The sequence below is a fragment of the Equus caballus genome, chromosome 16 (assembly GCF_041296265.1).
Source record: "Equus caballus isolate H_3958 breed thoroughbred chromosome 16, TB-T2T, whole genome shotgun sequence".
NCBI lineage: Eukaryota > Metazoa > Chordata > Mammalia > Perissodactyla > Equidae > Equus > Equus caballus.
This window is the reverse complement of record NC_091699.1, coordinates 78067152-78091918: the sequence shown is the minus strand read 5'-3', so window position 1 is coordinate 78091918 and position 24767 is coordinate 78067152. Positions and strand designations below refer to the sequence as shown.

The window sequence follows — 24767 nt, the reverse complement described above, 5'->3', positions numbered from 1 at the left end:
ATTCCCATTTTCCTAATGAGCAATAGCTCATAAGGGTCTTTATGGTACAAAGAGAAGGTTCTACCTGTTCTCCATTTAATCCATCAATTCCACTTTCCCCAATGTCTCCCTGAAAAGACAGATGTGATCAGAATAGAGTGCATTACATTTATGTGGAAAGAAGTCAGATACCAAACAAAAAGTCTAATTTTGTGTTCCATATGCAGCCTCCTTGTTAGGCTGGCCCTGGGTAAAACAAGGATTGCTGAGTAATAGGAACTGTCAACAGATAGTATATGTTGCCTGCAATAAAAGATAGAAATAAACAAAATGAAATGGTTGACAATAAAAAAAGAAGGTCAACAGAAACTTCATTTGGACGATCTACTGGTCAATAATCTCAAAAATAAAAATATTTCCAGATAATGATGGGCAGATAAATGGATATGTTTTGTACCATACCTCCTGTCCATTTAGTCCCCTGTTTCCCTGGAAATAAAAACGATAGGAGTGGTTAGTGTGGGAACGTGGAATAGATGTTAGGAAGACTTTACAATGTCTTACGCGACCTTACCTTAGGACCTTTGGCGCCATAACATCCCTTCGTACCCTGTTCTCCCACTGGCCCAGTGGCTCCTCTTTCTCCCTGGGAAAGAGTACATACCCAGATCAGCTTTTTCTATCATAATCTGGAATCTGTTTTGGAAATTTGACAAGTTTTATATTGGAAAAAATATGTGTGACCGCTTGTGGTTTACAGTCCAGAATGCGTGCTATAAAACTAAGAACAGAAGTAAATCAGAGCTACTCTGATGACAGCCCTTTGCTTTGGATCCCACTGGGATACTGCCCTGGGTGGGGTAGCATCTAAATAAAATAGACAGACCAACAACTGGCAGCTAAAATGCATTCTCAAGATTTTAGGAGATATTCCAGGAACAGAAAACTAAGAATTGATAAGACATCAGAGAAGGATGCTCCAGGTATGATCTAAGCAGGAGGCATGATTTCTAGACCAAAATGCATCTTCCCTCTCTCTTTCTTTCTTAAACCAAATACTGCCCCTGCAGTCCTTGTCTTGGTAACCTCACCAGTATGTGCAGTCTTGTGAACTGGAAACAAAGATGTCATCCTTAGCTTCTCTCTCCCCAAGTGGTTCCAAGTTATGTCACTGAACCTCCTTAACATATCCATTCATATTGCCCCAAACTAAGATTAGGACTTCTTTGTCTTGCACCTACCATTGCCAGACTTCTACCTGTAACTTCTGCCTTATCACCATCCATAATATTGCCTGACCATGCTTTCTAAACCCATACCCCCATCAGTTTTACTCCTGTGCTAACACTATTCAATGACTGCCCATCGACTGGAAGACACCATCCAAATCTTCTGCAGGGTATTTAAGGCTTCTAATAATCTGGGTCTTGCTTGCCATCTAACCTCCTCTCACTGTGTCCTGGGTTCCAGCCATGTTGACCATGTACCTTTCTGTAAATACACAATTCTATGACTCAGTTACATACCCTCAAACACACTATTCTCTCTGTAATAGAATGTTTTTCTCTACAAACTTTGCCTGGAGAAATTTCTGTTTGTCCTTCAGATGTCTGGCCAAGCATTATCCCTTGTTGGTGGCCTTCCTTTCCCAAGCCCCAACTGCCACCAAGGCTGTTACCTGAGGCTGTTAGGTATTTTTTTTGCCACACTCTGTCACACTGCACTTCATTTTACCTCTAGTATAATCCTTGTATATAACAACTGGAATCGCTGTTGTCTGATTTGCCTTTGAGATAGGAACCATGTTTTTTCTTTTCTTTCTTTCTTTCTTTTTATTTCTAGGGCCTAGCACTGTTCCTGGCACATAGTAAGAAGCCTTAATATACATTTGTTAAATGAATAAATGAATGGATGAGTGCATTTATGAGTAAGGTCTTTGATAAATAATGTGTAAATGGTAAGATGCTTAATATACAATTATTACGTGAACGGATGCATAGAAGGAAGGCAGGAGTGATAGAAGGTTGGACAGACAGGTGGATGGATGCAAGAAAGAGTGAGGTCCTTGATAACCAATGTAGTGAGTTGTTTTACCTGTGCAAAATGGACCAGCAAGGGGGAAATGGCAGTGATTTGACTCCCCTGGTGAAGAAGATAACTTCCGCATTGAGTTCATTGTGCAATGTTGGTGGATAGTCAAAGAGGAGACAGTAGGTCAATAAACCACTAATGACTACCAGAAGCAAAGTCCAGTGAGGATTAGGAAAGACCCCAGATTTTGCACACAAATCCTTAGAATCTGACTTTTCTTGCTTCCTTCTGAATTGACACAAAAGATTTCATATTGTTGGTGTGTTCTTAAGAATAAACGGAACTGAAAAAAACCCTTGACTTACAGCAATGCCCTCCTCTCCCAGGTAGCCTTCACTGCCTTTTAAACCGAGGGATCCCTGGAAATAAGGAAAGCAGGAACACATTAGTACGCCACACACCGAAAACCAGAGGTAATCAAGCAAAATTCTTCAACTTTACAGTTTTACTTTATGTAGAACAGTAAGAGTTTGGAAAAAATAGTCCTCCCTCCACAACCTAGGCTGCATTTATTCACATAAAAATAAATAGAATTTGGAGCCAGGCATCCAGAGAACTCAAGGGTGTGTGCATGTGTGAGTCATAATATTGTCCATAAGTCTCTCTGGGGTTATATATAGAGCTAGGGTTTTTTTTTTTTCCAGACAAATGTTCAAATGAACTCAGCTACATTTGTCCCGACAAACTAGAATTATCCTTTTTTCATTAAAAAAATCTTTTTTGGGATTTAGGCTGAACATGGAAAAAGAGACCACACAAATTTCTTTCTATTCTTTCTGAGCCCTGTTAAAAAAAAAAAGACTACCATTCTCTTTATATGAAGTTGAAGCATTCAGGAAATAATTAGTCCAAAAACTTTTCTTCAGAGACACAGCAATGGTGATTTGGAAGTTACAGTGCTATCTACAAATTATTCAAAAGTCAGATACACATGTAAACAAGCAATACTGAAATCATTATTAAACATATCCACAGTCTGTTTATACATTATCTGAACACTTCCTAAAGCCCCAAATCATATTTTTACATAAGGGTACATAAATTTCTTTTGGTTAGGAAATATATGAATCTATTTTTGGTTACCATTTTTATAATTGGTCTGTTTTTACGTGTACATCTGCGGCAGCATTTTGGTCTGGCTAAAGCTGAATGAAACATCTTAACATCTTTTGCTATGATAAGGTGATCTGATGTAGCTTAATTTTCAGCAGACTACACAAAGTTTTTCCTACTTGATTTAAACGACTCTGCAGTCATTAAAAACGGGAATTGAAATGACTTATTAGTACTCAGGAGGTTTTCATTATACAACATGAGAGAGCAGTTGATTTTTCTGCATCATTGTCATCACTGCTAGAACCCTGGATAACCAAGGATCTTAGCAGTTACTTCTCCTGAGACTTGTATAAAAAGTTTTTTAAAAAGACTCCAACTTAGAAGGCCAAGGAAAAGCCATGACTATCTAATTTGACATATAAAAATCATAATAAATGGTTCCTCAGAGGCTCTGCCTAGAAGTTAAAATCACTCCTTATTTCTACCTAAACCCATGCCTGAAAGACCTCTACAGTCAAATAAAGTGAGCCATAGATCTTAACTAAAATCACCTTTTTCCCTGGTGGTCCAGGATCTCCCATTGCGCCATCTCCTCCAATGCACTTGCAGAATAAACAGCAGCACGTCCTTTCAGCAACATTGACCTTGCAGGGGAGGGTAGGAAATACGTTGCATTTGGTGGCATTGCTTCCCAAATCACACACACAAGCTCAATGGTGTGATTCAGATGTCTACCACAGTTTCAGAAGCCTGACTGCTCTAGAGAGAATGCATGAGACATTCTTTAGCTTCCATCTTTCCTTCTGTGAAATGCATTCTCTACATATGAGGAATTCAGAATTAACTCAAAGACGTTTTTGTGTTCTCAAAACGGTATCAGTTTAGCCATCAAACTCATTGCATACTAATTTATTAATGTGATTTCCTGTTCCCACCCTGTCCCCGAATTGACCACGGTGTTTTTGATTACCCTATATAATTCTGCCCCCAACATTTTGTTCAGTAAAATGCATGCATGCTGTTTTCTCCTTTTCCTGTCTTGTGAAATCTTTGTGTGCTAGAGATTTTAGACAGCGCCCAATGTCACACTACTTGGAACCAAGTCTGGTCGTAAACACTTCCAGAAGACTTTGCATGTGACAGGATTTCAAAAACACCAATTACATGTTCAACATTTCAGAAGCAGTTGCTGTAGAGAGTGGCAGCATGGTGAGAATATTCTTCTTTATTCTCTGGCCAAAAAACCATATTACATATTAAAAAATGTGAGTGAAATTCATCCTGGACCTAGTTACTCATCCCCTGAATAATTGACATATGCCACTGTATTTTTACAATTAACCTGCAAAATTCGTTTTTAGGAAAATTTTGTTTGCAGTAAATGCCATGCTTTGCCTTAGTGCGGTAGAATCAATCTTTATGTTGAGAAGTTTCCCATCAAAATTCCAGTGTAATGAAAAACGAGTCTCCATTTAGCAATTTCCCCTCTTTAGTTGTTTCTTATTATATAATGTTTCTTTTCTGACATTAGAAAATTCTCCTTTTTTCTGAAAATCTCAGAAAAACCAATAAAACTTGAAATGTGTGAAAACCAAATAGTAAAAACAAATTGAATTCTGTGATTTCATTTTAGATAATATTAATTTTCTTTGGATCACCAAAAACCTACAGCATCAAATCTTTTATTATTAACATTAAAATTGATCTATTTCTAAAATTAGATTTTTCTTATATACTGTTGCATTTACATGATATCTAAAAACTTACAAGCTTGTTCTGAAGACTAACTTCCTCCCTCCACAAATTACCAATACAGATTTCAAACAGTAGTAGATAGAGAAAAATATACTTTGTAAAACAGATACTGTCTTCCCACAGAGAAAGGAATTCCAACAACTTCCATATTCTTTAAGTAATTATTTTTACGTAATTACTACACTGAACAAACTGTGTTCAAACATCTATTTATATAAAAATTCTACAGGTAGAAAATAGCAGGAGCTAGCACTTTATTGGAAAGTGTCCTGATATGCTGATTATAGATTTTTATAAATTATAAGCAAATTACCAATTATTAGCCATTTATTACGGTGAAAGTAGTGCCACATAACATGGTAACACTTCACCACTCTAGTTTGAATTCTGGTATGTTTCTGAAGGAAATATGATTGAGATGCGTGTCATACAGGTGTTAGGTTCTAAAAATACATCATGAGGCGAGAATCTCAGTTGGTCAAGACAACCTTTAAAAATCTTTTGGTTGCTCATAAAGTACGACATATGAGGTCCATTGTCACGTCACTGGTTTTTCTTCCAACACTGGAATGGATTGCTGTTTCTTTAATTGAACTCTAAACGTAATTGGCTCTCATTTACAGGTCATGTTGCAGGGAAAATACATATCTTAAACACTAGAATCATACTCAGTGTGGTGAGCTGTGACACGTAGGATCCGCAAGGGATGTGAAAACTGGCTGGCTGAGGGAGCAGCCAATTTACCCTTAGATCTCAGATTTTCTTTGGCACTTAATGTTCATCGACTGCAATTCAGGCAGGATTATAGGTGCTTTTTAATTTCTCCTTCCTTCTTCTTTTTTTGCCAAGTATATAAATTAAATATGTGTTGACATATCTCTACTATATTACATTTTTTTCAAAACACGCCCCTATTTATGCTGTTCACTAAATTCAGAAAAGGCTTTCTTTGCTCGCAAACAGATTAGATCAAATTCATAAGCATAGGTATTACACCTATATACAAAACAAATAGAACATTTAAACTCAACAGCCTTTTCTCAATAACTTACCAGATGCTTTGACAGTCGGCTCCCAAGATCCCTCATTCCAATACTGAGCTGGGTCCTGTACTCAAATCCTTTCCCAAATTCAATGTAGAGAAGATCAGCCAGGTCACCCGAGTCAGGGGCTCCATCCAGAGCAACAGTTACAAGGGCATTCAGGCCTACCCAACACAGTTTAAAATTCTCCAGGTGAGATGGGTTTGATTATTTTAATATTTTTGCATCTGTATTTAAATTGTCATTCTAAGAAAACAGTTGCAAGAGAAACACTCATTTTATTGTCCACTTCCCCCAACCGAACAACGCAAAACTAACAACTGACAAGACTATAATCAGAGAACAAAAAGAATTACCTTTTTCAAAACTAATTAAATTGGAGACTGGGGAAATTATAATAGAACTTCCAGTTCCCTGATGATCTGAAGTGAGACAGTGAGTTTAAGAAGGTCCACAGAGCATGCTAGAGTACACAGGAATTCATAGATTAAGAAAGCAAGTTTTGCCACTCAAAGGGGGATCCTTGGAGCAGCAACACTGGCATCACCTGGAAGTTTATCAGAAATACAGAATCTCAGTTCCCATCCCAGACCTATGGAATAAGAATCTGTATTTTAATAAAACCCCCAGGTGATCTGCACACACATTAAAGTTTGAGAAGCACAGCTCTAAATGACCTCACAAAGAATTGACAATCCAGGGGTCGGCCCTGTGGCCTACTGGTTAAGTTTGGCATGCTCCACTTCGGTGACCCAGGTTCGGTTCCTGGGTGGAGACCTACACAACTCATCTGCAGCCATGTTGTGGCAGCGACCCACAAACAAAATAGAGGAAGACTGGCACAGATGTTAGCTCAGGGTGAATCTTCCTCAAGCACAAAGAAGATGATTGGCAATAGATGCTAGCTCATGGCGAATTTTGCTCAGGAGAAAAAAAGAATTGACAGCCCAGTTGGACTTATAGGTGGCAAAAGACAGAAAGAGAGCTCTTGTCAGGCAATTGGAAACAAATGACACAGATTCATCCAGAGCTGTGGCTCATAGGCTTTGGGATTTTTATAGATCACAATATTTCAAAGAAAACTTTTAGTGACTAATAGAGGGTTGACTTATTTTGCAAAGCAAGAACATTAAATGATGGTAGGAATAAATCTGGCAATCGTTATGGTAGAGGTAACCATAGCAACAACTGTGCTCTCATTTATTAATAGGTACTATGTGCCTGGAAGTTGGTTAAGTGTTTTGCTTGCGTTATCTTATTCATAAGATACAAATACAACCGTATAGGAATGTGCAATTGTAGCTCTATTTTACAGACAAGCAAACTGAGGCTTGGAGAGGTTAAATGACTGGCTCAAGTGACATTTTTAGGTTTTCATCAAGACAGCCCGATTCCAAAGCCTACACTCAAAGGACATTTTAATAACAAAACTCTACTAAGGACATGGAATAAATCTGGCTTTATGAAACCTGACTGCACTGGCATGTTTTCTCATTTTATTACGGATGAGTGAAGAATTCTTTGGATGGGACTTGGAAACCAACGACCTAGAACAGATAAAGAAATGTTCAAGGACTTGGCTGAATGAAGAATGCCTTCTTATACAAGTTTATATATGATTTTGAATGAATGATTTTGAATGAGAGGAAGAGGACAATGAAGAGAATAAAGTTCCAGGGACATAGGGGAGGCTTGGGTTCTAGGAGAGGAGAACAGAATGGTTGGCTGAAGTGGAATAAAGGAAGAAACAGCAAAGAATCGGGTGACCAGCTCACCCTTGTTTGCCTGGACTTTCTTGGTTTTAGTGCTGACAGCCTCTGGCTTGTCTCAGGGAAACCAGGACAGTTAGTCAGTCTTCTAAGAATTAGAAGGAGGGGGAGGAAATGGATGGTGGAGTGGGCTGGGATAGGCAATGAGGAATGTGGAGCCCATCAACTGGAGTTTAATGATCAAGAGAAGGCAAGCTAATGGGTTGTTAGTATAGGCTTATTTCTAAGGGAAAAAAATCTCACATCTGATTTTTCTTAAAAGTTCCAGGAAGTGTAAAAATGTAAGAGTTATGAGAACCATGGGATTGTTGATTTGAAAGAAATATGCACACAACTATTATTTATATTTATATTTATATTTATATTTATATTTATAACTGCTTTATATTTATATTTATAACTGCTTTTCTCAGGATGGGGGCCTCCAGTCCTGTTCCTTTCAGAATTATCCAATAAATGAGTCATATGATCTTAAACACAGTGTCTTAAATTCCTAAAAATTAAGGAAGAAAAGATTTCAAAAATTGGGAGAATAAAGAATCACTGGGTAGACTCTAGAATATTAGATTTAAAAAAATTAAGAAACCAATCCAAACCCCAATGCACAGGGATTAATTATAAGGCAACGTCGACCACTGTGGATCCGTTTCTCCCGGTCTCTTGTTGTTCTGTGGTGATTGCACAGTTTACATATATAGACATCTGGCCTCAAGTTGGGGAGGCTCTCCTAGGTGAACAGATCACACGGCCCAGCAACACCTGAAATCGTATATGTTTAAATATGGGAATCCAGAGCTAGAGGTTCTCCTTGTCCATATTGAGAGCCATTTGATACTTTGCAAAGAACATTATGGTCATCATTCCTTTATCTCTTTCATTCAAAGATTTTGAATTTCTGAGGATATTCGAAATCAAGCTTCTGAAATTGAAACTCATTTACTAGTTTTCCTTTGGTAGGTGGAAGAAAGAGGACTGGTCTTAGAAATCTGGGTGTTCCAAGAGAAACTTCCTGGAGAAAACTCTAATGTTGTCTGCAAGAGATACATCTTTGCCCTACAAAAGCAAAGTTGAAATCAAAAAACTCCTACCCACCCAAACTAAACAGTCTAGGGTCTTGTTCTCAGTCTGCACTAATCTCTACACTATGGATCATTAAAAAAGGCCAAGACTTCATAGAATAAAGAGAAAGCAGCTTTAGTAAATAAAAGGCAAAATAAAAATCCTTGCTTTCCAGCTGTAAATCCAGTGAACTTTGTAATTTGTTTAAGATTGAGGAGAGAGAACCAAACAGAAAAGCCAAAATCCAGTCAGCCTCTGATAGGTAACCTAGGAGGCAGATATTTATGGCAGGTTCCCTAGAAGCAGAGTCTTCGAGAGCGATGTGGATGAGCACAATTTATTGAGGAAGCACTCTCAGAAGAAAGGGAGTGAGGGAAGCAGCACAGGGCGGGGGCAGGAGCTGAGCAAGACGGTGTTTCAGTTGGAGGTTAGCTTCAGCCTGACCCCATGGGGAACTCTGGAGCATAAATTAAACCACAGAACTGGTGCCACTTTGAGGCAAAGATTCAACTATTTGTACTCTACCTGCTGCCCAGGGGTGGGGTAGGGAGTAACCTTCCAGGTGAGGCAGATTCCATTGGCCAAGGGAAATTCCTCAGAGAGACGGGAACCTGTGAGTTATTAGCAGTCAACACTCACAGCACCTGGAGCATGGGGGAAGCTGACTGGAAAAGGGGGTCCGGGTGGGGCACCAATAACATTCACTTACAGGGAAGTATTTCTATTCTTAGTCAAACCAGAACATGTGGTTGCATTTTTCTTCCACTGATTCATATTTTAGTAAGAACTGACAATAAGTCAGACAGGGCGTTAGTTCCTGAAGCCAAAAGCCTGGTGCCAGAGCTTTAAAAACTCATCAACACCATGGTTGGTCCATCTGTGGTCTGAAGGAAGGAACTGATTAGAGAGTCCCAAAACATGAGTAAACTTGTCCAACAAGTTTGCTTGCAACTCTGGAAATTCTGAGTGTTAGAAGAGAATAATCCAACTCTCCTATTTCTTGGTCAAGGAGAAATAACACAGTTTGCTCCTGCTGACACTGAAGAAGTAGTAAGATTAGATAACGCAGGCTGGGGAGACAGGCACATTCTCCGGGAAAGCTTAGAAAGAAGAAATACAGTAATATGATAGAAAGAATAGGACATTGTATTCAGTACTGTTTCATACACACAGGGCGTGAGAAAAAAAGTAGATGCCAAAATGTTCTGAGAGCTCATTTGCTCTGTCAAGTGCATACAAAGTGGAGAGGTTGGCGAATTCAGGGTTATTTGAGTGCCTGGAAACTTAAAGAGCCAGAATTGAATTCTGAGATTATAAAATTAATAAACACTCTTTTCCTACTCATCCCCCATGCTCAGTACCTTCTTTTCTAAGTTCATCAGATTTTTGTTCGAGTTTTTCAATATCATCATCCAATCCATCTGAAAACAAGAGAACCACCTAGGAAAGTGTTCAAAAAAGAAAAATGAGTAAAAAGAAGGTCATTGCAACTATAGACCAACAAATAAAATAAAACCAAGTTACCTTTCCTCGAGCGGCCGATTTATTCTGAAATGCGTCCCATAGAGAACTCAAGAGGTTGGCGTTGAGAAGAGATGGTCCTTTAACCGTTATATCCTTCAAGCTGTTCAGTATGTTTTCACTATAGATCTCAAACTTGGGGGAATATTTTTCCATAGCATTGGTCACTTGAAAAGCCACACTAACCTGAGTCTCTGTGCCCACCTCACAGCTTACCCCATTGAGGGAGCTGATGGCACGTAAGATGTGTTGAAGGTAAGTTTCCATCCAAGACTGACCTTCAAGAAAAGTCTGCCCACTCTTCTGAGTTGCGATGTCAAATCCCACTACAACGTCCACAAAACAATCTAGGATTCAAGGGAAAAGCATATTTTATTAGATTAACAAATACCTTTATTTGACTTGGATTCTAAGTCTGAATCAAGGGACTTGAAATTCTTATTTCTATTTCAGTTATAAGTTGGGAAATAAGGAAGAGCATGAGCAAATAATGGAAGATGCTAAGAACCACTCTTTTATAACCAATAAAATTATAAGCGTATAGTATTATTCTATTTTTAGTTGGTATAAAGTTTAGATGATTTTATAACAATTAAAGTTCTGACAGATTTTATTGTGGCCATGGGAAAAGCCATGTAGAATCATTTAAACATCCCTAAAATATATTGTGGAAATGTTAATAGTCTAAAATAGGAAATTCATATCATACTACTTAATCAGTTTCAGTCATTCAACAAACATTAAATTATAATAATTATAAGGGAAATATAAAAACATTTGAATGGAGAAAGTCATTTAGAAAAAAATAAATCACAAAAGCCTTATCTAAAGGAAGGGTTTTGATGATTTATCTTTGTAGAAAGAATCTCTAATTCCTCTTTTCTCTTCTAACATCCATTCAGAAAAGAAAAAGTGAGAAGAAAAATAAAAAATAAAAAATTCAGGAGATCCTTTGAGATCTTACTTAATTTAAGTCCTACAAGTGAAGAAACTGGGCACCAAATTACCCATATTCAACCTTGTCAAAGATGGCGCTGCCTTCAGAGCTCAGCCCCGCAGAAGCCAAAGCCACTGCCATTTGGGGGTTCAAGAAATACTAAGAGTTATTTGCATTTAAAGCGCTTCATTCTTATCCTTATTAACTCCAGGGACATTTAAGCATTGGAGAGACTAGAAGGGGCTTGATATTTTAAGCTAAGCCTCCTAAATGGCAGATAATTAGAGAAGGACAAAGTCATGTGACATATACACTGTTCTTTCAAGAAATTTTAGGTTGGCTAAAAACTTCGACCTTTTCTAGTAAATTCAATACATATTGCTTGCTTGGTAAAATAAGGGGGAGGAAAGTTTATTTTTAATTTACTTTGTTTAGATAAGCAGTTTTTCACATATTTGTTGTGTGGCCGCTTACACTACCTCAAGAGACACTGATCAGTTGGACATTGCAAGTCTTTGAGAGCAAAATGTCAGTTTTGATTCTCAAAATAAGGGCCAATATCTTGATTCATTTTTAATGAGAAAAGAGTTGGGTAAGAGAAAAAAAGAGACTTATTTGATAATCAGTTTTCACCAGGAGATTCAAGGTAAATCAAGGTTATCAAAAAATCTGAAAAGGTGGGTCTTATTTTACCATATTTACTTTATTGGAAAATCTCTTCTCTGATATTAAGAAAATGTAATGAAGAGACAGAAATTAGTCAGAAGGAAGCATCAGAATATGTCCTTTCCAAAATTCTTCTTGAACCTACATCCTTTCATTTCTATCTTGAGATGGAAAGTTTCATTCTTGGATGAATATTCTTTTAACCCCTAAACAGAAAACCATTCAGTAACCAAAATACGTTACTGCCTTTAAGGAAAACAATCTCTTGTGAAAAAACAACCACTGGCAGAAATGCTAAAATGACACTGAGTGATCCTGGAAACTGTGTCCTATAAAAATCGAGTATTTTACCTTTTTGTCTAGACTACTGAAAGCAAAAACTCTAGGAAATAAGTTTCCTGTGTTTATTTAACTACTGCAAATTGACAAATGATTCCCTAATAATCTGATCAAAGGAATGGAATTTGGGGAACAAGTCCGGAGTTCACAGCCACGTGTCTAGGTACAATTAGAAAGACGAGGCCATATTAACCAAGCGGCTCTCACGTGATGGCCTTGCTAACCCTACAGAGACAGCTGCCCTGCAATCAGGAGCCCTTCAAAGTTAACGAGAAGCAGGGCTAGCTTTGGAATTGAGCTGGGGAGAAAGCTACAATCAGATTTCCAAAGAGAAATGATGAATGATTAAACAAGAAAATATGAATAACTTGGATTTCCAAAGAGAAATAATGAACAATAGAGGGTGAGAAAAAGAAGTCAAACTAGTGTTCTGAGCCTCTGCCCAGTCCTCGCAAACAGCAGTCGGGAAGCCTGGAGGGGGAGGCATAGAGTTTGGTGTTAGTCACGCAGCAGTCCTGACACTGTGGCTGCTAAATAACTTCTGGCAAACCTCTTAACCTCTCTGGGCATTAATTTCTTGTCTATAAAAATAAGGAGATTGTACATTTCAAGATAAAAATACAAAAGAACAGAGTGGATTGGACTAGACAGAGTCTCATGGTTCCCTGCCAGGCCCAAAAGATGATTTTAATTATCTGACTTACAAAGAAAGTCCTTAACTGGAGTTGATGATGGCAGATCCTTAGTATCAACAAATACTGTCAAGAAGGCAAGAAGGTAGGGTATATTAATAGGATTGGAAGACAGATTTCTTGAGAAAATACTTCAAAGAGGAATGTCAGGCTGTCGGCAGTTATTAGCTGGGATAGAACAGAAAATTGTTTGGGGCCTTTGAAAGAAGGGGTATCTTAGATGAAAAAAGAGAAAGAATGATCTAGAAAATATAGTTAGATACCATAAGAAACCTAGTTTATATACCTCCTGGATTTACTTGGATCCTCCCGCCCCCTCCCCGCCCCCCTCCCCCAGGACCTAGACATTTGTCCAGTGGACAGCTTCAGCTGCCACCATTGTCTGGTCTCCCAACGCTGTGGTGGGGTGGACCAGGCTTTGACATAGCCTCTATCATGCTCACTGCAGTGGGGTCACAATGACTCTTGTGCCCACATCCAACCCAACTGAACTCATGGGAGTTCCAGCTCCTTCCACTACTTCCAGCCTCAGATACATTGCACTATGGGTCCTGTATCTGGTTTCCCCTAAAGGGCTGAATAACACGATGCAATAGGGTGGGAGAGTTAACTCTCCACGTGGCCAACTCTGACCAATGAGAGGCAGTAGTTGAGAAGGAATCAGAAGATTAATCCCCTTGTGTATTTCCCCGATGGACTGGTCTATACAGTGGTTCTATATGGCTTCCTTGGTAAGGTTCTGCCTGACCAACGTACTGGTTATGTCTTCTCAAGGAGCTGTAGCTAGCTCGGTAACATACCGTCTCATATTTACTTTCCCTTCTTTCCTGTATGGCTTCCCTTCCACCCACCCTTGCTTCCCTGGGATTGTACTCCCCCTAAAGTATTAGCACATAAACTTTGTTTTGAGCTCTATTTTCTAGAGAACCTGGTTGAGACAGGAACATACAGAGATCCTTGTCAAGAAAAGCTTAAAATGACCATCCATTTTTTCCCCTTATATTTCTCACATTCCTTAAATCAAATCCTGAGGGTCTCTCTTACTTCGTCCTAACCAGACTGTGCTTTTGCCTCCTCTCCTTTTTGATTCATCTATCCGTGATGATGCATAAGATGAGAGGTGCTCTTCATTCTTTTGCTCTCTAATCATAGCTCCATGCCAAAAAAGGCAGGACTTCCCTATCCTGAAAACTGCCTGAAGTCTCCTCTGGGTGCTCGGAGTAGCCAGGCTCAAAGAAAAACCAGGAAAACAAGCATAAATGAGGTAAGAAAGACTTTGCAGTTTAGTTACTTAGAGGAATTTGGTGTATGTGGACACATTAAAGTTGAACATAGCTCTGAAACGTTGTTAAAATATTTAAGTTCCTAAGCCAAAGAACTTGGTAAATTGTCCTCCTGTGAACTGATCCCATCACTGCATACATTTGCATCTATAAGATGCCTCAAGGTGCCCTCTGCAACACTCTATGATGGGAACTAATACTCATTGAACGTTTACCGCACACTGTCCATTCATTAGCTCACATGTCTTCAGGAAACAGAATAAGGAGAAACTCTTCTAATATTCATTTTGCAGAAGAGACACTGTGTCTTAGAGCAACTGGCCTGAGGTCTCACCCTTATTACTGTGGATCTCACATTGGAGATTCAGACCCAAGCTTGTCTGGAGTCCATACGCTGAACTACCTTATTTGACCACTTCCTGGGTAGCCAGTGTGATAGGTTACTAGTTCTGCCACCAGCTTGTGACGTGGGCAGTGCTAGCTTAGCAGCAAGTGGTTTCCACAGGGAGCAGCAGCCGCGGGAACAATGTCAAGATACAAACCCATGATTTCTTACTAAGTCCCAGCTATTAATTCATGAAGCACAACACTTAGACACTAGCTCTTTATAACATCAGCATCAGATAACCTAGACATGCTAAATAGGCATCCTAAAATAGGCAGCATGATTTAACCAATAAATGGGTTGGAGTCAGACAGACTTTGGTTTCAAGATTCTGTCACTTCCTGTATCCTCTGGGCCAGGTTATCAATATTCTTTTGAGCCCCAGTTTCCTCATTTATAAATGGGAATAAAAATACAAACCACACAGGATTTGGGAAGAATTTAATGAGATAACACATTTAAAATGCTTAGAGTACCAGGCTCGACCCTTCATAGATGCTCAAGAAGTATTCTTAGTCACTTCCTTCGTATCTCCACACAGCTGACCTTCCTTTCACACATGTTGAGTCATAATGTAGAATCAGAGAAACTCAGAGATGACGCAACTTTACAAATGGGAAAACGAAGAAAGGATAGTGACTTCTCCAAAGTGATGTATATTTTAATAAGAAACAAAGCTTGATGTTCAGGCTCTAAGTCTGGTTTTCTTTGAACCCCACCAAGCTATTGTCTGATTTCTTTGACTTGGGGGTTCAGAGTTTAAGAAGAACTTGCATCCTCTAATATATCTGCACAGGCCTTTGAAGGTTTATCAGTGTTCATTCCAGCCTCATCTGTCCTCAGCCCATGGCTTGGCTACAAAGGCCTCACATTCTTGCTTGCTGCAGTAACGACTTCGAGTTTATCTCACTACAGCGTACTTTCCTGATTTACTTATTTATTTTTACATTCATGGCTCTTTCCTTTAAAGATAACTCACTCCCTACTTGGAGTGCATACTCCTGGTTTTCACTTTCCACGTGGTTTTCTTTCGCTCTCTCAAGCAGAGACTAGATGGTTCCAAAATAATTTTTCCCTAATAATTGGAAATGGGTATTTCATGTGAAATAGGAAATTAATGTGGAAGCTTTGGCTGAGCTCACCGGACACATTCCAAAACATGAGGAGATCCTGAAGCGGGATTTATAAAGACAGTAGTCCCCAATCAATTATAGGATTCTTAAACTTCAGCCTGCACATCGGGTCTTATAACAGGTTTGAGCCCAGAGTTTAGAAGAGCATTTTGGAGAGAATGGTTTATGTGCTGTGAGCTCTCCCACCATGTGCACACATACACACACATACAAGGAGAGGTGGCAATTTCCTCTTTAAGCCAGGCAAGAAGAGCTTTAAAGAGATGACTTGGAGATGACCCAAGCCTAGGAATTCTAAGGAATAAGACACAGGATGGCAAGCTGTACTCTCTGCAAAGGAGAGGTGGCCACACTGGGGGGCCATAACTTCCACTGTTTATTGGGGCAATTGACATGTTATTGTTTCCCATGGGGCTGATATGGCCACTCATAAGAAAGAGCTGTTGTGGGTTCTTCTGATCTCCTGTCCAAGAAGGTTACCTGGAAGGGCAAAGAGACGGCAGAATAAAGCTGGAGGCAACACCAGATGTCCAGAGGCTGCAGAAGGCATAAGGGGACATCTGGAATTGAGGACATCTTACCTTTCTCAAGGGAACAATGGTTGAGAGATCCCCCAACAAATGTGCTTTGGGCGGGTGGAGACGGTGGGAGGAAGCAGGGGAAGCCTTTGAAGGACCCATGAATGGACCCAGCTTTAGACATGGGCTATCGTCAGAGAAAATCAATTCCTGACAAGCACCATCAAGTAAGAACTTTCCTGTACCTCTTTAGCTCTTTTCCCTTCCCCAGCCGATTCTGGAGAGGCCAGAAATCATCGTTAGCAAGAAGGGGGCAGGGCCTGGGAGGAGAGAGTAGAAGTGAGAAGTGGGAAACAATGAGTAAAACGCCAACCACGTGTGGCCTCTTCTCTGTGGCAGGTGAGCAGCCTGTGGCAGGCTGGGAAAGCAGAGTAACACTGAATGAGGTTTGAAGTTTTAATAGTTACATTGGATGGACACATTAATCACCAAAAAAAAGTTCACTTATTTCCTGAAGGTGGCTAAGGGCAAGGGGATAGCCGGCCCCCATGAATAAATTTAATGGTTCAGTGGAAGACGAAAATGAAGTGACTTTATAATTACATGCCAGGTGTCATGCTTATTCAAAGGAAAGTTTAAATACCCATTTTCTCATTTAATCCTCACAATGATCTTTTGAACTAGGTGCTGCTATCATTCACATTTTACAGAAGAGGAAATTAAACTTAGAAAAGTTAAGCAACTTGTCCAAGAAAAAATGGCCACCGAGCGAGGCTTTGTAGCCAGGTTGCCTGGCTCCAGAGCTGCCTCTTAGTAACCAAGCAGCTTGCCTCTCCCTGGTGGAAATACAGGGTTAACGATTACTGTGGATAGTTATACAGAACCACAGCCAAGCTGTCAGGCACCTTTATAAAAATACAAAAAGTTATCCCTCCTGCAAGACCTTCCCTTCCACCTGCTGGAAAAATGTCAAAAGGTGCTAATTTGTAAGAAGCCATTTACTAATTTCTGCAGTAAAGTTTCATAATAGAGATATAAACCTCCAGGGATGTTCCTTACGTACCAATATGCAGCACTAGACAGGCCCATTGCCAGGCAACCAAAATTGGCAAATAGTTTATTTCTTTGAGGCATGTTCTCTAACCTCTGAACCCAACCTGATTGTAAACAGTGGCCTTTTTCACACACCTTCTCAACTCGAGGCATTTCCATTCACAAAGGGGGCATGCGCTCCCAGGAGACAGGGAGAAAAGAGAGATAAGCTCTCAGATGTCCTGTTTCTCAATCCCTAAGTCACAAAAATTACTTGATAACTGTGAAAAGTTCAAGCTGAAAGCCAGAGGCATAAATCTAAATTCTTCACCAGCCCCAGGGGATGTAAACAGAGCTTGAAGAAAATGTCAGTAAGACAGGGAAAGATAGATGTTGGAATCCTGGATTAACAGCAATTCATCTCATAAAAATACTTAGCATTTTTAGTAAAAACGCATCTTAATGAGAATACTAAGGAATTTTAATAGACCGCAATCTCCCTTTGAAACAAAAGTGTAAAATGGCAGCTGAAGGGCACATGAAATACTTACTGCTCTCTCCCCCCGTGGTACAGATGTTGCGAACTATCCTCTTCTTGACCTTTCTCAGTTCATCGAAGTCATGAACCGTCAGTTTTTTATCTGCCGTCCCAGTGATCTGAATGAGCTGCTGGTCATCCACATCCCCGATGCCCACGGAGTAAATGTTGATCCCTTTGCGTCTCAGGTCCTCAGCGGCCTGAGCCACCTCATCTTGGGACTGGCCATCTGTGAGAACCAGTAACACCTGTGGGGTACCTGCATTTATCCGGCTGCCCATGTCTGGTCGGAAGTAATGCCCCACCCGCCGGAGCGCAGCGCCGATGTGGGTATATCCAAAGATCTGCTGGATCTTTTCAATCTGAAGTGATATCTCCTCTTCGCCTATGAAAGTTCCCAGTGGAAACTCTGGCTGATAGTTATGGCTAAATTGGGCCGCTCCTATACGCACTCTGTTGACAGTGACATCAAAGTCTTGAACAACGGATGCCAAGAATGCCTTCATCTTCTGGAAGTCATCTGGATGAATGCTATTTGAACCATCCATGAGGAAGACAAGATCTATCTGTCCAATTTCACAATCTACAAACAAGAGGAAAGGGAAGAACAACAAAAAATCAGATCATTATTCCTTCTTTAACCGAGCAAGAGTTAATTAAACGTTTGCAGCTATACAGAAGTGATATTTCTGAAGGTAGTTTCTTATCTTTTGCCACCCTGTGGTCACATTGATTGAAGAGGAAATAAAAACAATGAGTTCATAAAGGCAGCACTAGGCATGAACGAGGTCACACAGCCTTTTATGTTTCTCTTGGCTTTTCCATTTGGTCTTGATGAGGATTTTTAGGCTGCTTAATTTTAAAATGGTTTATGATGAGGATTTTTAGGCTGGTTACTTTTAAAACTGCAGACAAGAAGCAGGCTCCGAGGACTGGAATTTTGCTTGCCCTTTTGAGACATTTGCGTTTGTGAAGGAAGGGGGGATGACCTTGTAGGGACCTGAAATTGGCCACCCCAGGATATGTCTCTTTGGCATCAGGATTGTTTTGGGCTGATTGCTTTTGATGGGCTGGGACAGGAAAGGAGGCTCTGGGGAATGGAACTTGCCCTTGTTGGGACACATTTACATTTGTAAGGTAAATCTCTACCTGTAAAACGTGCCTCCCTCTCTGTACCAGGAAGAAGAGGAGAGATGACCTTGTCCCTAGAAACTCTTAATGGGGAAGGCAAGAACTTAAAGTTGGTTGCTGTCTGGCAATCTCATGTAACTGGTTTAGGGTGGTGGCGTCTAACCTTTCTAACCTTTACTTAATCGGATTTGATTCTTGTCTAAAAGTCATGGGATCACCCAATGACCAGACCCCACCTGCACTGATACCATTTTAACTTTTTTTCATGTTCTTTCCTTTGTCTTCGTAAAGAGATGACTCACATACCTATGCCTTAAATTTAGCCCTAACCCTCAACTCGGGGCAGCAGCAGGAGCTCTGACTGCCCGTGGGTCCTGTCCCTACGCACCAGCTCTGCCTGCCCATGAGTCCTGTCCCCATGCCAGTGGGGGCAGCAGCAGCGGCCCTGCCTGCCCATGGGCCCTGTCCCCATGCTATTCTATTCTCTAAATAAAAGAGCACTACTGCCAGATCTTGACAGTCCAAGAAATCTTTCTTTCGACTCCTCGGCTCACCGACCCCACATCATTTCCACACCATTTTCTTCTCCGAGATGCCAGAGAATTGGGGGTGGTGCTACAGAAAACTTGTTCTCACCTGCAATCTAGCCTTAACCCTTCCAGAAAGCCTAGTGATAGTAGTAGCATAGCAAGAAAAAACAAAATAACATACATCCATTTAGGGATTCAAATAAAGAGACAGATGGTCTGTATCATTGACTTGGCCACCTCTGGCCAGTTGAGCCAGTAAGCACTTTTCTGGTTTATTAAGGCAAACTGAGGTTTTAAAATCATGCCTTCTGGCCTATATTTAGTCAGTTTTTCTCTTTATCAGCCTCCTTTCTGGTGTATACAGGCAAAAGTATCTACTTGAGAAAAATATTTTTGACAAACAATGCAGTACAGTTTAGACATGCTTCTCCTGTATTAACACAGCAAATACAAAACAAAAATATGAAAGACCATTGCCAATGAATGAGTTATGCTTGGCACATGCTCATGTGTGTTCCTTAGCCTTCTGGTAACCATTATCGTTTCCTTGAATTCCCCACAGATTTCACCACTGACCCAACTTAATTAATTCTCATTTTAGCATCAGAAAACATTAAAGTATATGAGATTCCTGTGGTCAAGATGAGCAAGGAAGAAATAAAAAGAAATATGGTAAATAGGTCCTTCAGGAATTGGTTAACTCATTAAATTCATTTGTTTCAGATTCAAATAAAGGAAATAAAGTACTGTTTTTCTATTCAAGGGAGAACTTTCAATATAAAAACTCAATGTCACCTTCTACAGTGGACTTGAAAAGGCCAGATAGAATTTCAGGCATTGGCCAACCAAAGGTAAGAGATTTGTCCCAGTTTTCAGTAAGACCTAGACAAATTTTGTTAGTTTTGTGAAAGAAAAAGATAATATGTAGCTGCATTCTAAGGAGGCAAGGCATATATGAAAACCAGAAAAGCTAAATAACTTTTAAAAGGAACTGCACCAAGATGTTGGAATCCTAGATGAACAGCAATTCATGTAATAAAAATGCTTACTATTTTTAGTAAAACACATCTTAATAAAAATACTAAGGAATTTTCATTGATCACAATCTCCCTTTGAAACAAAGGCGTAAAATGGCACCTGAATGAATGGATGAATACATATGTACATACACACACAAATAAATGTGGCAATGCAATCTCCAGCTGCTGAAATAGAAATACAGCAACCAGGCCAAACTAGATCTCACTGTCCTCTGCTCTGGAAACATCTGAGGCTGGAACACAGTGATTAATATTGGGCTCCATGTTTTAAATAAGCTTGTGCCATAAAAGAAATAGGTGAAGGAACTGGGGGCTTCTAGCCTGGAGGAGAGAAGACTTCAGGCAATGATTGCTCGGTCTGAGGAAGAGACGAAATTTGATTTGTGTAAAGAGCAGGAAGAAGAACCAGTGGGAGGAAATGACATGCAAACAAATCTGTGTTTCAATAAAGACTGTACAAAAATGGTGAATTCCCCATCACTAGAAGAGTTTAGGCAGAAGTGAGTTGGCATGTTGTAGAAGGTATTCCCCTTTGGGGAGGAGGCCAAATGAAATGTCCTTGAGGTCTTTCCAACCCTGCGGTTCTATAACATGGAAGCTCTATGAAACAATTAGCGCTTCTTCTCTCCTCTCTGGAGAACTTGCTTCCGAAGGCTATTGCTTTGGTTTCTCCCTCATTTGGACCTGTGCTGATAATTAAGAAAAACTTAATTGACAAATCTTACCTACTTTTGAAGAGTTACACACACTAGCTGACACATCTGAAAATATCCCCTTTAGGCCTCCAAAAGTCTCCACGAAGAAGTACTTGTCACTCGATCCTGCCATGGCCAGCAGCTCCACGGGATTGGCACCAGCAATTCCCACGGCCAGGACAAGAATGCCTTTGTCCCGCAAGGCCTTGGCTGTGGCATTGAGCTTGTCTGCATCATGCGATTCCCCATCAGTGATCACAATGAGGACTTGGGGGACGCCCCTCTGCAGGCGGCTGCCCCGGGCTTCGGTGAACATGTGGTCTGAGAAGGCTAGTGCCTCAGCGGTATAAGTGTTGCCCCCCATGGGCTGGTCATTCTGGAGCACGGAAATCACCTCCCACTTTGTGCCAAGGGTATCCAGATAGAATAGCACTTCTGGGTCATCAGCATACTTCAGAGCCCCAAACCGGACCTGATTCTTGCCAACATCGGCTTTTTTCACCAAGTCAGTCATAAAGTCCTTCATGATATTATATTCATCATAGTCAATGCTTCCAGAGCTGTCAATCACAAATACAACGTCTAAAACTTCAATCCGCTTGCATTCTAAAAGACGGGGAGAAAGAAAAACCATATGAGGTTAGCTTTGGACATCATGGGAGACACCCCTCCCCGACCTGTTTTTTAATTACTGGTGTCTCCTCTCCATGAGGTCAAGCTGTATATTAGAATGTCTGTTCCCTGGATAACAGACACAATGCACATACATTTGTGCTGCCAGTATGTAATAATCCTCAATTAGGTGAGCTTATAGGATAATGCAGATGTGAAGTGAAGCCTATTGTAGGCAGCAGGAAGGGGGAGGCAACAATCACAGGATCATGAGGAATAACCATTTCAAATGCTTCTGGACTAAAAAAAAAATCACAATTCTGTGGAAATTTTCCTGCCTAGCTGGTTCCTTCAACATGTGCTTTCATTTATACAAATTTGTCGACTTTTTCCAAGCCACAGGGATCACGCGGTGTTACTCTTAAGATAAACCTTGGGGAAATGACCAAATGAAATGAATTTGGCAACACTGTATATTTTTCTCATGGTTATATGATGGCTGACTTTTCAAGGTTACATTTTCTCCCTTTCTGACTTTCTCGAAACATTATCTATTTTCATTATTGGGCCTCATTATAGAAATAAACCCATTTCACACTTGGCCCAACTAAGTCGTCCTAGCATGACGTTCCTGTTAACTTTTAAAACTTTGGGTCAGTGCCATGGAAAAGTAAAGCAGGAAAGACCCAATTACTACTTAATCCGTGTGTGTGTAGCATACTTTATCTAAAGGTGCAGACTTCCAAATTCGAACTCATTCATTCAGGAGAAATGGAATTGTAAGATGGTTAATAGTTTAGTCCTTATATAGCACAATCTCTCTACAGGCCTTAGAAAGGTATGTTTTAAATGTTAACTCACCCATTCTGGAGGAACGGAATTGTGAGAAAGTACCCCCTCCAAGAGCTTACCACATTTCCTTCTTGCGCCAGCTACTTGCTTACTGTGTGGCAGGGTTATTGAAAATGTACTCACCTCACTAACTAGAGGCCATGCGTATGGAAGTTACAAACCCAATTCTCAATTCCCAAATCCTCTAAAGGCTGGTTCCACAAAAAAACAAACTACCTCTCTCTGCCCTGGGGAGCCTGCTTGGATGACCCACGGGCCCGGGGGCCAGATTGCTAGTGTTGGCACCCTTGAAAGAATTCGGATTTGTTCTGGGTGGAATCACCAGGAAATACAATCCAGATGACACCTCTTTCCACAAAACACAGACCACAAGCATGAAGCTTTCTAGTGGGAGTTGAACAGAACTGTTCTTTGAATAGCAGGACATGTTCCTCTCTTTCCTCGAAACTCCGTTAAGATCCATCTCCTTTAGATCCATCTAAAATCCACAGAGATTCTTCTGAATGCCTCTGTCACCAAGGCCCGTGAATCACAGTATAAATCAGTTCCTTGTATTTGCTGAACTTTCGTTTTATCACTTCCATTATTCTGCAGTTTCATGGGAGGAGAATGGCGACTATGTTATTACTTCCTTGGAAGCATCCATTACTCAAGTTCCCATACTATATTCCTCCTTTATAGGATTTAATAAATATTAAAGTGTTTCTACAAACATTATCTCATTTTATTTAAGTACTGGATTTTTAAAAATTGTAAAATAAGCATATGTTGAATGTTAGGTCAAAGGGGGGCCACCTTGCCCAGGAGGTTATGCCCCTCTACTGCCTGCCTCAGCAGCCCACATGGAGCCCAGGGACTCAGGTTATATGAGGCTGGGCCCCTGGCCTCAAGGAGGAACCAACTCTGATGTACTTCATGCTCTAGAGTTCCCCCTGGGATTTGGCTGAAGCTAGACTCCAGCTGAGACCACATCCTCGCCTAGCTCCTACCCATGCCCTGTCCTGCCTTCCTTTCCCCCTTCTGGAAACACCTCCTCAATAAATGACTTCCACAAGAACCCCTGACTCAGCTTCTGTTTCTCGGGAACCAGACCTAAGACTTGGTATGATACTACTTTTCTTAAATAGAAGATTCATCACCCTAGTACTCTTTATCTACAAAAGGGAAAGAATCTTGGTGGGTCAAAATTGTTCCTTACTGTCTAATTCAACCTTCTGTGGAAGAAAGTTGCATTTTGTATTCAGTTCAAAAGCCACTAGGATAAACATTTCAATTAAACAAAATGTTTACAATATTCAAATAGTAGTCTACTTAATTCAAGAAATAATGATTAACATGGACATGTGGTGTTTGGATAGTCTCCTTAGTGGATATGCCCATGCCTACCTTCACGGGGGCTGCATATTCCAAAAACAAGATCATCTTCAATGTGCTGTAGAATGTCAAAATTCTCAACATAAAAAACCATCTCCGGCCTCCCGCTGATCTCCTCCAGCTGGGTGACGTTGGAGCCAAACACCCCCACAGAATAGATGATTATGCCTTCTTGCCGAAGTGCTACTGCTGGGTCCTTGACTATGTCCTGAGCTTCACCATCTGTGATGAGGATGAGAAACTTCCTGACGTTTGGCCGGGCCCCCTTGGCAGGGCTGAAGTACTGAGACACAAAGGTCAGGGCATGACCAGTCAACGTGGTTTCTCCAATGTGAGCCATTCGGTCTATCGCGTCTGAAATTTCACTTTGGGACATGTATCTGTTGAGCTGAAACTCTTCCTTATTGACGTGACTGAACTGGACTACACCGATTTGCACCCGATCTGCCCCAATCTGAGATTTGCTCACCAGATTTTTCATAAATATTTTCATTTTGCTGAAGTTTTCAGGACCTATACTGCCAGAACTGTCCACCAGAAACATGATGTCAGCTTTCATCTCTTTGCAGGCTGCATGGGAGAAAGTGAGATGTTTATTCAAGTTGGCTTTGTGTAAAAACGAGTGGACAGGAAAATTCAAAACACGAATAATTCTATACTGAAGTTAAGTGTGTGCTTGGTAAGGATTGTTAGCAGGTAAATAAAGCATTGAAGACAAAGAAAGTGAGACTATTCTA

General features: G+C 40.4%; 1 protein-coding gene across 1 annotated transcript in view; it reads right to left on the bottom strand.

Moving 5' to 3' along the window:
* The window catches only part of COL6A6 (collagen type VI alpha 6 chain), a 142464-nt gene that overhangs the window by 73016 nt on the left and 44681 nt on the right, over nucleotides 1-24767 (bottom strand). The window contains exons 6-16 of the mRNA XM_070236962.1: nucleotides 24043-24600; nucleotides 21223-21798; nucleotides 17810-18379; nucleotides 10277-10620; nucleotides 10114-10192; nucleotides 5934-6088; nucleotides 3678-3770; nucleotides 2376-2429; nucleotides 554-625; nucleotides 442-468; nucleotides 65-109 (exon numbers count right to left, since the gene is read on the bottom strand). Of these exons, the coding sequence (XP_070093063.1) occupies nucleotides 65-109; nucleotides 442-468; nucleotides 554-625; nucleotides 2376-2429; nucleotides 3678-3770; nucleotides 5934-6088; nucleotides 10114-10192; nucleotides 10277-10620; nucleotides 17810-18379; nucleotides 21223-21798; nucleotides 24043-24600 (2573 nt within the window). The remainder of the gene's footprint in view (nucleotides 1-64; nucleotides 110-441; nucleotides 469-553; nucleotides 626-2375; nucleotides 2430-3677; nucleotides 3771-5933; nucleotides 6089-10113; nucleotides 10193-10276; nucleotides 10621-17809; nucleotides 18380-21222; nucleotides 21799-24042; nucleotides 24601-24767) is intronic.